The sequence below is a fragment of the Bombina bombina genome, chromosome 8 (genome assembly GCF_027579735.1).
Source record: "Bombina bombina isolate aBomBom1 chromosome 8, aBomBom1.pri, whole genome shotgun sequence".
Classification (NCBI taxonomy): domain Eukaryota; kingdom Metazoa; phylum Chordata; class Amphibia; order Anura; family Bombinatoridae; genus Bombina; species Bombina bombina.
Genome location: NC_069506.1, coordinates 37,161,309 through 37,174,279, shown reverse-complemented (window position 1 = coordinate 37,174,279; position 12,971 = coordinate 37,161,309). Strand labels below are relative to the sequence as shown.

Below are 12,971 nucleotides of genomic sequence, written 5' to 3'. Positions count from 1 at the left end.
CTGCAGTGATTGGTTGCAGTAAGTGGTCTAGTACAGATACAAGCAGTAATTGGGTGCAGTGAGTTGTCTAGTACAGATACCAGTAGAGATTGGGTGCAGTTAGTGGTCTAGTACAGATATCTGCAGTGATTGGATGCAGTAAGTGGTTTAGCACAGATAGAAGCAGTGATTGGGTGCAGTAGGTGGTCTAGCACAGATACAAGCAGTGATTAGTTACAGTTAATGGTCTAGTACAGATACCTGCAGTGGTTGGGTGCAGTAAGTGGTGTAGTACAGATACCTGCAGTGGTTGGGTGCAGTAAGTGGTCTAGTACAGATACCTGCAATGATTGGTTACATTTAGCGGTCTAGTACAGATACCTGCAGTGATTGGTTACAGTTAGTGGTCTAGTACAGATACCTTCAGTGGTTGGGTGCATTAAGTGGTTTAGTACAGAGTTCTTCAAACTTTTATTCCCAAGACCCAGTGCCATAATACCACATACCATCACAACCCTATTTTTATGCTTAGGCCTCTATTTATCAAGCTGTCTACTTACCTGCATTCAACGGCCCCAATACGCTCGCCTAAGATCGCCTAACATCGCCACCACGGACCTGAATACGTTCGCCAAATTTATCAAGAAAGCTGTCAAAAAGCCACGCACCAAGTACGGTGCGATGAGCAGCGGACTGTTGTTAACTAACAGTCATCAATCTCGCTGCTCTTTGGCTTATTCGCAGCTTTCATGCTATACTGTCACTAAGCACCCACACTATAAAATACAGTTTTACTCCCTAAACCGCCGCTCCCGGAGCCCCCCGCAACTATAATAAATATATTCACCCCTAAGCCGCCGCTCCCGGATCCCGCCGTCACCTACATTATACCTAATAACCCCTAATCTGCTGCCCCCTATACCGCCGCCAACTACATAAAGTTATTAACCCCTATCCTGCCGATCCCGGACCCCGCCGTAACTAAATAAATTGTTTAACCCCTAAAACGCCGCTCCCGGAGCCCACCGCCACCTACATTATATTTATTAACCCCTAATCTGCCCCCCCTACACCGCCGCCACTATAATAAACATATTAACCCCTAAACCTAAGTCTAACACTAACCCGGTCCCTAACACCCCCTAACTTAAATATTATTTCAATACATCTAAATAAAATTACTACAATTAAATAAATAATTCCTATTTAAAACTAAATACTTACCTATAAAATAAACCCTAAGATAGCTACAATATAATTAATAATTACATTGTAGCTATTTTAGGATTTATTTTTATTTTACAGGCAACTTTGTATTTATTTTAACTAGGTACAATAGTTATTAAATAGTTATTTACTATTTAATAACTACCTAGTTAAAATAAAGACAAATTTACCTGTAAAATAAAACCTAACCTAAGTTACAATTACACCTAACACTACACTATAATTAAAATAATTAAATAAATTAACTACAATTAAATAAAACGAACTAAAGTACAAAAAAAACACTAAATTACAGAAAATAAAAAAATACAAGAATTTTAAACTAATTACACCTACTCTAATCCCCCTAATAAAATAAAAAAGCCCCCAAAATAATAAAATTCCCTACCCTACACAAGATTACAAATAGCCCTTAAAAGGGCCTTTTGCGGGGAATTGCCCCAAAGTAATCAGCTCTTTTACCTGTAAAAAAAGAAATACAACCCCCCCCAACATTACAACCCACCACCCACACACCCAACCCCCCAACCCTACTCTAAAACCCACCCAAATCCCCCTTAAAAAAACCTAACACTAACCCCCTGAAGATCACCCTACCTTGAGACGTCTTCACCCAGCCGGGCACAAGTGGACCTCCAGAGGGGCAGAAGTCTTCATCCGATCCGGGCAGAAGAGGACCTCCAGATGGGCAGAAGACTTCATCCAGGCGGCATCTTCTATCTTCATCCATCCGGAGCGGAGCGGGTCCATCTTCAATCCATCTGACGCGGAGCATCCTCTTCCATCGACGTCCTAACGAAGAATGAAGATTCCTTTAAATGACGTCATCCAAGATGGTGTCCCTTGAATTCCGATTGGCTGATAGGATTCTATCAGCCAATCGGAATTAAGGTAGGAAAAATCCTTTTGGCTGATGCAATCAGCCAATAGGATTGAAGTTCAATCCTATTGGCTGATCCAATCAGCCAATAGGATTGAGCTCGCATTCTATTGGCTGTTCCAATCAGCCAATAGAATGTGAGCTCAATCCTATTGGCTGATTGCATCAGCCAATAGGATTTTTCCTACCTTAATTCCGATTGGCTGATAGAATCCTATCAGCCAATCGGAATTCAAGGGACACCATCTTGGATGACGTCATTTAAAGGAACCTTCATTCTTCGTTAGGACGTCGATGGAAGAGGATGCTCCGCGTCAGATGGATTGAAGATGGACTCGCTCCGCTCCGGATGGATGAAGATAGAAAATGCCACCTGGATTAAGTCTTCTACCCTCTTCTGCCCGAATCGGATGATGACTTCTGCCCCTCTGGAGGTCCACTTGTGCCCGGCTGGGTGAAGACGGCTCAAGGTAGGGTGATCTTCAGGGGGTAGTGTTAGGTTTTTTTAAGGGGGGTTTGGGTGGGTTTTAGAGTAGGGTTGGGTGTGTGGGTGGTGGGTTTTAATGTTTGGGGGGTTGTATTTCTTTTTTTACAGGTAAAAGAGCTGATTACTTTGGGGCAATGCCCCGCAAAAGGCCCTTTTAAGGGCTATTTGTAATTTAGTATAGGGTAGGGAATTTTATTATTTTGGGGGGGCTTTTTTATTTTATTAGGGGGCTTAGATTAGGTTTAATTAGTTTAAAACTCTTGTAATTTTTTTATTTTCTGTAATTTAGTGTTTGTTTTTTTGTACTTTAGTTTATTTTATTTAATTGTATTTAATTGTAGGTAATTGTAGTTAATTAATTTAATTTATTTAATTGTAGTGTTAGGTGTAATTGTAACTTAGGTTAGGATTTATTTTATAGGTATTATTGTATTTATTTTAACTAGGTAGTTATTAAATAGTGAATAACTATTTAATAACTATTGTACCTAGTTAAAATAAATACAAAGTTGCCTGTAAAATAAAAATAAATCCTAAAATAGCTACAATTTAACTATTAGTTATATTGTAGCTATCTTAGGCCTAGATTTAGAGTTTGGCGGTAGCCGTGAAAACCAGCGTTAGAGGCTCCTAACGCTGGTTTTAGGCTACCGCCGGTATTTGGAGTCAGTCAGGAAAGGGTCTAACGCTCACTTTCCAGCCGCGACTTTTCCATACCGCAGATCCCCTTACGTCATTTGCGTATCCTATCTTTTCAATGGGATCTTTCTAACTCCGGTATTTAGAGTCATGGCTGAAGTGAGCGTTAGAAATCTAACGACAAAACTCCAGCCGCAGAAAAAGTCAGTAGTTAAGAGCTTTCTGGGCTAACGCCGGTTTATAAAACTCTTAACTACTGTGCTCTAAAGTACACTAACAACCATAAACTACCTATACACCCCTAAACCGAGGTCCCCCCACATCGCCGCCACTCTATTACATTTTTTTAACCCCTAATCTGCCGACCGCCACCTACGTTATACTTATGTACCCCTAATCTGCTGCCCCTAACACCGCCGACCCCTATATTATATTTATTAACCCCTAACCTGCCCCCCACAACGTCGCCGCCAGCTACCTACAATAATTAACCCCTAATCTGCCGACCGCAAAGCGCCGCTACCTATGTTATCCTTATGTACCCCTAATCTGCTGCCCCTAACACCGCCGACCCCTATATTATATTTATTAACCCCTAATCTGCCCCCCTCAACGTCGCCTCCACCTGCCTACACTTATTAACCCCTAATCTGCCGAGCGGACCGCACCGCTACTATAATAAAGTTATTAACCCCTAATCCGCCTCACTCCCGCCTCAATAACCCTATAATAAATAGTATTAACCCCTAATCTGCCCTCCCTAACATCGCCGACACCTAACTTCAATTATTAACCCCTAATCTGCCGACCGAATCTCGCCGCTACTGTAACAAATGGATTAACCCCTAAACCTACATTATACCTATTAACCCCTATCCTGCCCCCCCTATACCGCCGCCCTCTATAATAAAGTTATTAACCCCTATCCTGCCGATCCAGGACCTCGCCGCAACAAAATAAATAGTTTAACCCCTGAACCGCCACTCCCGGACCCCGCCACAACCTATATTAAAGTTATTAACCCCTAATCTGCCCCCCTACACCGTCGCCACCTATAATAAATTTATTAACCCCTATCCTGCCCCCCCCTACACCGCCGCCACTGTAATAAAATTCTTAACCCCTAAACCTAAGTCTAACCCTAACCCTAACACCCCCCTAAGTTAAATATAATTTAAATCTAACGAAATAAATTAACTCTTATTAAATAAATTATTCCTATTTAAAGCTAAATACTTACCTGTAAAATAAACCCTAATATAGCTACAATATAAATTATAATTATATTATAGCTATTTTAGGATTTATATTTATTTTACAGGTAACTTTGTATTTATTTTAACCAGGTACAATAGCTATTAAATAGTTAAGAACTATTTAATAGCTAAAATAGTTAAAATAATTACAAAATTACCTGTAAAATAAATCCTAACCTAAGTTACAATTAAACCTAACACTACACTATCAATAAATAAATTAAATAAAATACCTACAATTACCTACAATTAAACCTAACACTACACTATCAATACATTGATTAATTAAATACGATACCTACAAATAACTACAATTAAATAAACTAACTAAAGTACAAAAAATAAAAAAATATTTACAAACATTAGAAAAATATTACAACAATTTTAAACTAATTACACCTACTCTAAGCCCCCTAATGAAATTACAAAGCCCCCCAAAATAAAAAAAATGCCCTACCCTATTCTAAATTACAAAAGTTCAAAGCTCTTTTACCTTACCAGCCCTGAACAGGGCCCTTTGCGGGGCATGCCCCAAGAAATTCAGCTCTTTTGCCTGTAAAAAAACACATACAATACCCCCCCCCAACATTACAACCCACCACCCACATACCCCTAATCTAACCCAAACCCCCCTTAAATAAACCTAACACTAAGCCCCTGAAGATCTTCCTACCTTATCTTCACCTCACCGGGTATCACCGATCGGTCCTGGCTCCAAAATCTTCATCCAACCCAAGCGGGAGCTGGCAATCCATAATCCTGCGGCTGAAGAGGTCCAGAAGAGGCTCCAAAGTCTTCATCCTATCCGGGAAGAAGAGGCGATCCAGACCGGCAACCATCTTGATCCAAGCAGCATCTTCTATCTTCATCCGATGAGGAACGGCTCCATCGTGAAGACCTCCAGCGCGGATCAATCTTCTTCCGACGACGTCCAACTGAAGAATGATGGTTCCTTTAAGGGACGTCATCCAAGATGGCGTCCCTCGAATTCCGATTGGCTGATAGGATTCTATCAGCCAATCGGAATTAAGGTAGGAAAATTCTGATTGGCTGATGGAATCAGCCAATCAGAATCAAGTTCAATCCGATTGGCTGATCCGATCAGCCAATCAGATTGAGCTCGCATTCTATTGGCTGATCGGAACAGCCAATAGAATGCAAGCTCAATCTGATTGGCTGATCGGATCAGCCAATCGGATTGAACTTGATTCTGATTGGCTGATTCCATCAGCCAATCAGAATTTTCCTACCTTAATTCCGATTGGCTGATAGAATCCTATCAGCCAATCGGAATTCGAGGGACGCCATCTTGGATGACGTCCCTTAAAGGAACCGTCATTCGTCGGGAAGTCGTCGGTGAAGATGGATGTTCCGCGTCGGCGGGATGAACATGGATCCGGAAGAAAGAAGATTGAAGATGCCGCTTGATAGAAGACTTCAGCCGGATCATGGACCTCTTCAGCTCCCGCTTGGATGAAGACTTCATCCGGATCATGGACCTCTTCAGCTCCCGCTTGGATGAAGACTTCAGCCGGATCATGGACCTCTTCAGCTCCCGCTTGGATGAAGACTTCAGTCGGATCATGGACATCTTCAGCCCCCCGCTTGGGCTTGGATCAAGACATCGGAGGAGCTCTTCTGGATCGATCGGTGAACCCGGCGTGGTGAAGATAAGGTAGGAAGATCTTCAGGGGCTTAGTGTTAGGTTTATTTAAGGGGGGTTTGGGTTAGATTAGGGGTATGTGGGTGGTGGGTTGTAATGTTGGGGGGGTATTGTATGTTTTTTTTTACAGGCAAAAGAGCTGAATTTTTTGGGGCATGCCCCGCAAAGGGCCCTTTTAAGGGCTGGTAAGGTAAAAGAGCTTTGAACTTTTGTAATTTAGAATACGGTAGGGCATTTTTTTATTTTGGGGGTCTTTGTTATTTTATTAGGGGGCTTAGAGTAGGTGTAATTAGTTTAAAATTGTTGTAATTTTTTTCTAATGTTTGTAAATATTTTTTTATTTTTTGTAACTTAGTTCTTTTTTATTTTTTGTACTTTAGTTAGTTTATTTAATTGTATTTATTTGTAGGAATTGTATTTAATTTATTTATTGATAGTGTAGTGTTAGGTTTAATTGTAGATAATTGTAGGTATTTTATTTAATTAATTTATTGATAGTGTAGTGTTAGGTTTAATTGTAGATAATTGTAGGTATTAATTGTAACTTAGGTTAGGATTTATTTTACAGGTAATTTTGTAATTATTTTAACTAGGTAACTATTAAATAGTTATTAACTATTTAATAGCTATTGTACCTGGTTAAAATAATTACAAAGTTGCCTGTAAAATAAATATTAATCCTAAAATAGCTACAATGTAATTATAATTTATATTGTAGCTATATTAGGGTTTATTTTACAGGTAAGTATTTAGCTTTAAATAGGAATAAGTTATTTAATAAGAGTTAATTTATTTCGTTAGAATAAAATAATATTTAACTTAGGGGGGTGTTAGGGTTAGGGTTAGAATTAGCTTTAGGGGTTTTAAAAATTTATTAGAGTAGCGGTGAGCTCCGATCGGCAGATTAGGGGTTAATACTTGAAGTTAGGTGTCGGCAATGTTAGGGAGGGCAGATTAGGGGTTAATACTATTTATTATAGGGTTATTGAGGTGGGAGTGAGGCGGATTAGGGGTTAATACATTTATTATAGTAGCGCTCAGGTCCGGTCGGCAGATTAGGGGTTAATAAGTGTAGTTAGGTGGAGGCAACATTGGGGGCGGCAGATTAGGGGTTAATAAATATAATATAGGGGTCAGCGGTGTTAGGGGCAGCAGATTAGGGGTACATAGGGATAATGTAAGTAGCGGCGGTTTACGGAGCGGCAGATTAGGGGTTAAAAAAAATATGCAGGTGTCAGCAATAGCGGGGGCGGCAGAATAGGGGTTAATAAGTGTAAGGTTAGGGGTGTTTAGACTCGGGGTACATGTTAGGGTGTTAGGTGCAGACGTAGGAAATGTTTCCCCATAGGAAACAATGGGGCTGCGTTAGGAGCTGAACGCGGCTTTTTTGCAGGTGTTAGTTTTTTTTTCAGCTCAAACAGCCCCATTGTTTCCTATGGGGGAATCGTGCATGAGCACGTTTTTGAGGCTGGCCGCGTCCGTAAGCACCGCTGGTATCTAGAGTTGCAGTGGCGTTAAATTATGCTCTACGCTCCCTTTTTGGAGCCTAACGCACTGAAAATCCTGCCATTCTGTGAACTCTAAATACCAGCGGTATTTAAAAGGTGCGGCCAGAAAAAAGCATGCGTAGCTAACGCACCCCCTTGGCTGCAAAACTCTAAATCTAGGCGATAGGGTTTATTTTATAGGTAAGTATTTAGTTTTAAATAGGAATAATTTAGTTAATAATAATAAATTTATTTAGATTAATTTAAATAATATTGTGTTAGGGTTAGGGTTAGGTTTAGTGGTTAATAAAATTAATATAGTGGCGGCGGTGTAGGGGGGCAGATTAGGGGTTAATAAATATAATGTAGGTTGCAGCGGTGTAGGGGAGGCAGATTAGGGGTTAATAAATATAATGTAGGTGGCGGCAGGGTCTGGGAGCGGCGGTTTAGGGGTTAATAACTTTATTTAGTTGCAGCGGGGTCCGGGAGCGCCGGTTATGGGGTAATAAGTTTATTAGAGTGGTGGTGAGCTCCGGGAGCAGCGGTTTAGGGGTTAATACGTATAAATTAGGTGGCGGCAGTGTAGGGGGGGGCAGATTAGGGGTGTTAAGACTCGGGGTACATGTTAGGGTGTTAGGTGTAGACATTTCCCATAGGAATCAATAGGATATCGGGCAGCAGCGAACATAAGCTTTCGCTGCTGTCAGACTCCCATTGATTCCTATGGCATCCGCTGGCCCCAGGGCGGCGGATTGAAAACCAGGTACGCTGGGCTGGAAAAGTGGCGAGCGTACCTGGTAGGATCTTGATAACTTCCAAAAGTAGTCAGATTGTGCCGAACTTGTGTTCGGAACATCTGGAGTGACGTAACCATCGATCTGTGTCGGACTGAGTCCGCCGGATCGTATGTTACGTCACAAAATTCTACTTTTGCCGGTCTCTAGCCTTTGATAACTAAGGCGAATCAGGCTCGCCACAAATACGCTGTGGAATTCCAGCGTATTTGCGGTTGACAGCTTGATACATAGAGGCCTTAGTCTGAAAATTTATGAAGCAATATACAACAAGGTACGTAGCTGCAATTTATGGCAACGGGAATAAAATGTGTGCATTCTTTATTCCTGATTGTAGTCAAACTTAAAAGTATTGTAAAAGGTAATAACACACACACTCTCATATAACTCACACAATGCACACTCTCAAACAACACACACACTCTCATACAAATCTTACACCACACACTCTCATACAGCACACACAACACACACACTCTCATACAACACTCACACCACATACTCTTATACAACACTTACACCACATACTCTCATACAACACAGACACAACACACCATCATACAACACACACACTCTCATACAATATAACTCTCATATAACACACAACACTCTCATATAAAACACACACACTCTCCTATAACACCCACACCACACACTCTCCTATAACACCCACACCACACACTCTCATATAACACACAAACACACACTCTCATATAAAACACTCACACCGCACACACTCTTATATAAAACACACATACCACACACACTCTCATATAACACCCACATCACACACACTTTCCTACAACACACAACAACCACTCTCCTACAACACACACAGAATTCGCGACCCAGTAAGCATAGTGTTGAGACCCAGTAATGGGTCCCACCCCTTGGTTTGAAGAACTCTGGTCTAGTATAGATACCTGCAATGATTGGTTAAATTTAGTGGTCTAGTACCAATACCTGCAGTAATTGGGTGCAGTAAGTGGTCTAGCAGGAAAGGATATATTACAGATAGGCATATTAACAGGGTTTAGTGAACAGATCACACTGATAGTAACAGTAGAATGAATTACCTTCGATGGCTTGAGTGTCTGGGTTACTATACGTAAGTGACGCAGTCATCCCCAAGGCATATCCACTTACACAGGCGCTAATTTCGGCTGCTGTTAATGGCAGTGGGGCCCCAGTGATACGGTTCAGGAGCCCAGGCATCCTCCTGTCTGCAGACCGCCTGCAAGAAGCAATCAGCATTTATTATACAGCTTTTGTGTTAATGTGATATTTCTTAGAATAAATTAAAAACCTGACGTACATAAGCAGAATTCTATCTAGTAGCTTAGCTATGAAACTGAAGCAGATAGAAAACTTCAGTAATGAGTTCTCGGTAGATAGATAAAATCTCCCTCTGCAGTTTTCAGAGCTCAGTCCCTTGACAAACCACCTCACGTCTTGAATAACATTATATTTGGAAAAAAATGAAAAAAGAAAGAAAAAGGTAAAAGAAGAAAAAAACACAAAGTGTGGACTGCAAGTGGAGTGAGAAGTGCAAGTGTTATGGAACACTGATAACGCTTGTGCTAAAACTAAACCGCTTCTATTTTTGTGCTCAAATTACAAGTAGTTTTTGTTGTAACTTAAGATAATTGTCTGATCAGTGAACATTATAAACATAGTATGGTCAAGCACAATGTGCCCAATTATCAAAAACGCACCAGCATGGAAACATATCACACCAAAACGTTTTTTAGCATTATATTGTAATGTCGGTGTCTTTTATTCATATCCACAAACCAGCTTAGCAAGATAAACAGCTGGTTAGTGACAAGAAGTCTTTGATAATCTCGTCAGACCAGGGGGCTTTAGAGAATGTCTAACCAAAAAGTAAAAATATATTATGTCCCTAACTGCTGCCCTTTGTTGCATTAAACACCCCTATATCACCATAATCCCCTCATCACTTTTAAACCTCAACCAGATCCTCTAACTACAATAAACCTTATCTCAATGCCCCCACGGCTAACTCCCTAACTGCTATTAATGCCTAAATCACCAGACCTCTATGTCAATAAACCCAAATTTGTTAAACCCTCTGCTAACTGCTAGTAAACCCTAAACTGCCGTGGGTGTTATCTGGGCTGTTTGGGTGACCCATGAGTGGAGTCAGGTGGGCTGTGAACAAAGTTGGGGCAACACCTGTTTTCCTTTTGGAAACCTGGACATTTTAAGGAAAGCTAAAACTGTGAGGGGGCTAATAATCTAGCCATATGTGTGTTGGATGGGTGCAGTGGTGGTACAACCCATTTCAGTTGCGCCATTTCTGGCCACTTTCAATTAAGTGAAGCTAAGCTGCCAGCCACATTGGAGCATGTACGACAACAAATCATCCTTCCTCATTAATTATTCTACAGCAGAGAATATTCACTTGTGTGACCTTCCTGTGCAAACCATGGGGCAGGGTTTTCTGTACAACAACACCATGACCACCATCTTGGAAACACTGGAATTATATTTGTAAAGGCAGATCCATACACTGTGAGTCCTGTTTTAAAGGAAGGGGAGGCACGCAAGGGGCCCCACATTATGCTACTATCATTTGAAGGCCCAGATGGGCCCCCTTGATGTGTGGGCCTAATTGAGACCTCAGAGACCCCTGTATTATGCCACTGGATGGGATCCCTGCACTCCTAAAGAAGCAGCTCTAGTTAGCTTATAATGGGCCAGATTATAAGTGGAGCGCAAAATATCACTTTCGCTAAAGCAATATTAGCGCTCCACTTTGTTAGGCACTGCATGAGAGCTAGCGCAGCGAAGGGGTTAAGTCGCGGAGCGATGGGCAGCAAATATAAATATATGTGTAAATGAATATATAAATATATATATTTTTGTGTTAATATGTGTACAGGTAGTCCTCAGTTTACGCCGGGGTTAGGTTCCAGAAGGAATGGTTGTAAATCAAAACCGTTGTAAATTGAAACCCAGTTTATAATGTAAGTCAATGGGAAGTGAGAGAGATAGGTTCCAGGCCCCTCTCAAAATTGTCATAAGTAACACCTAATACATTATTTTAAAAGCTTTGGAATGAAGACTTTAAATGCTAGACAGCATTATAAACCTAATAAAATAATCACACAACATAGAATATATAAATAAACTAAGTTAAATGAACAAAAACATTTGCTAAACAGCATTATAAACCTAATAAAATAATCACACAACACAGACTTCACTTGCATTTTTCTGCAAACAGTTCTTTCTATGCATTCCAATCTGGACTGAGTTATAGACAGGAAGATCTTGTCCCTTTGAAATCTGCTTGATAGCTCAGGTCTGGTTAAACTGATTAATTTCAGCTTGCTTGGCTTTGCTGCAACACAAGCGGACAGCTCCACCTACTAGCTATTTTAATAAATGCACTGCTTTTCAATAGCAGTCACATGACTGGAAAAAAAGGTTGTTATTCTGAAACTGTGTAAATTGAACCGTTGTAAAACGAGGGCCACCTGTATATTTATGTACATATATATTTACAGGGAACACACAGTCCGCATAGAACGCTATGTAAAGGCACTTTTCTGTGCCGTTATTTTTCTAACAATCTGCACCCACCACTTTCAGCCCCTTATAACTTCTTTTTGCAGTTACTTTATTAAAAAATAAAGATACTACCATTTTTAATTTTTAATAAAGGTTACTATATTAAAAATTGGGGCTAATTGGGGCACTTTTAGAAAATTAACCAGAGAGCTGATCTCTGGATAATTTTCTGAGCGCTATTTGCTATCACAAGCTAATGGCTGGCTATTTCTCGTGTGCCGAAAAATGGTAAATTTGCCCATTTGCGGGCATACAATAAATTAGCTTGTAATCTAGCCCCATATATTAACTCATTTTGGAGAGTTCTTTCACCATTTACTGAATCAGCTGCATTATAACATAAGGTTTAGTGAGACGTTTACCAGGGAGATCACTGAATACTTAGCAAGTCTAGACCAATATTTTATATTATACTACAAATATGTTTTATAACAACAGACAATTCATAATTCATGGGCAAATTGTAGTATGAGACATGAGACACAAATCCTTAAAGGGACACTCAAGTCAAAATTAAACTTTCATTATTCAGATAGAGCACACAATTTTAAACAACTTTCTACTTCACGTCCATTATCTAAATGCACACTTTCTGAGGCACCAGATTCATAGAATATACGGATATGTATTTTGTGATTGGCTGATGGCTGTCACATATGCAGTGGTAGGGAAAATATAACTTTAAAATGTGTCAGAAAAAAATCTACTACTCATATGAAACTAAGACAAAGTGCATTCTCCATTGTCTTTTTATTATGCACCTATTTTACTGTGTTAAGTGGTCCTTTCATTTGACATATCTTGAGAATTGCATAGTGCATTAAACAATGACATCTTCAATATACTACAGTTTTCAATATACATGTATACCCCGCTGATACAGCGGGTTAGGGACCGGAGCCCCTCACAAGAGCTGCTGGTGCAACGCCGTCCCCTGCAGACTCGCGGCCAATGGGCCGCCA

At 40.4% G+C, this 12,971-nt stretch overlaps 1 protein-coding gene across 1 annotated transcript in view; it reads right to left on the bottom strand.

Moving 5' to 3' along the window:
* Positions 1 to 9,627, bottom strand: part of VWA5B1 (von Willebrand factor A domain containing 5B1) — a 264,188-nt gene extending 254,561 nt beyond the window's left edge. Inside the window, exon 1 of the mRNA XM_053689852.1 lies at positions 9,489 to 9,627. Within this exon, the coding sequence (XP_053545827.1) occupies positions 9,489 to 9,627 (139 nt within the window). The remainder of the gene's footprint in view (positions 1 to 9,488) is intronic.
* Positions 9,628 to 12,971: the final 3,344 nt, after the last annotated feature.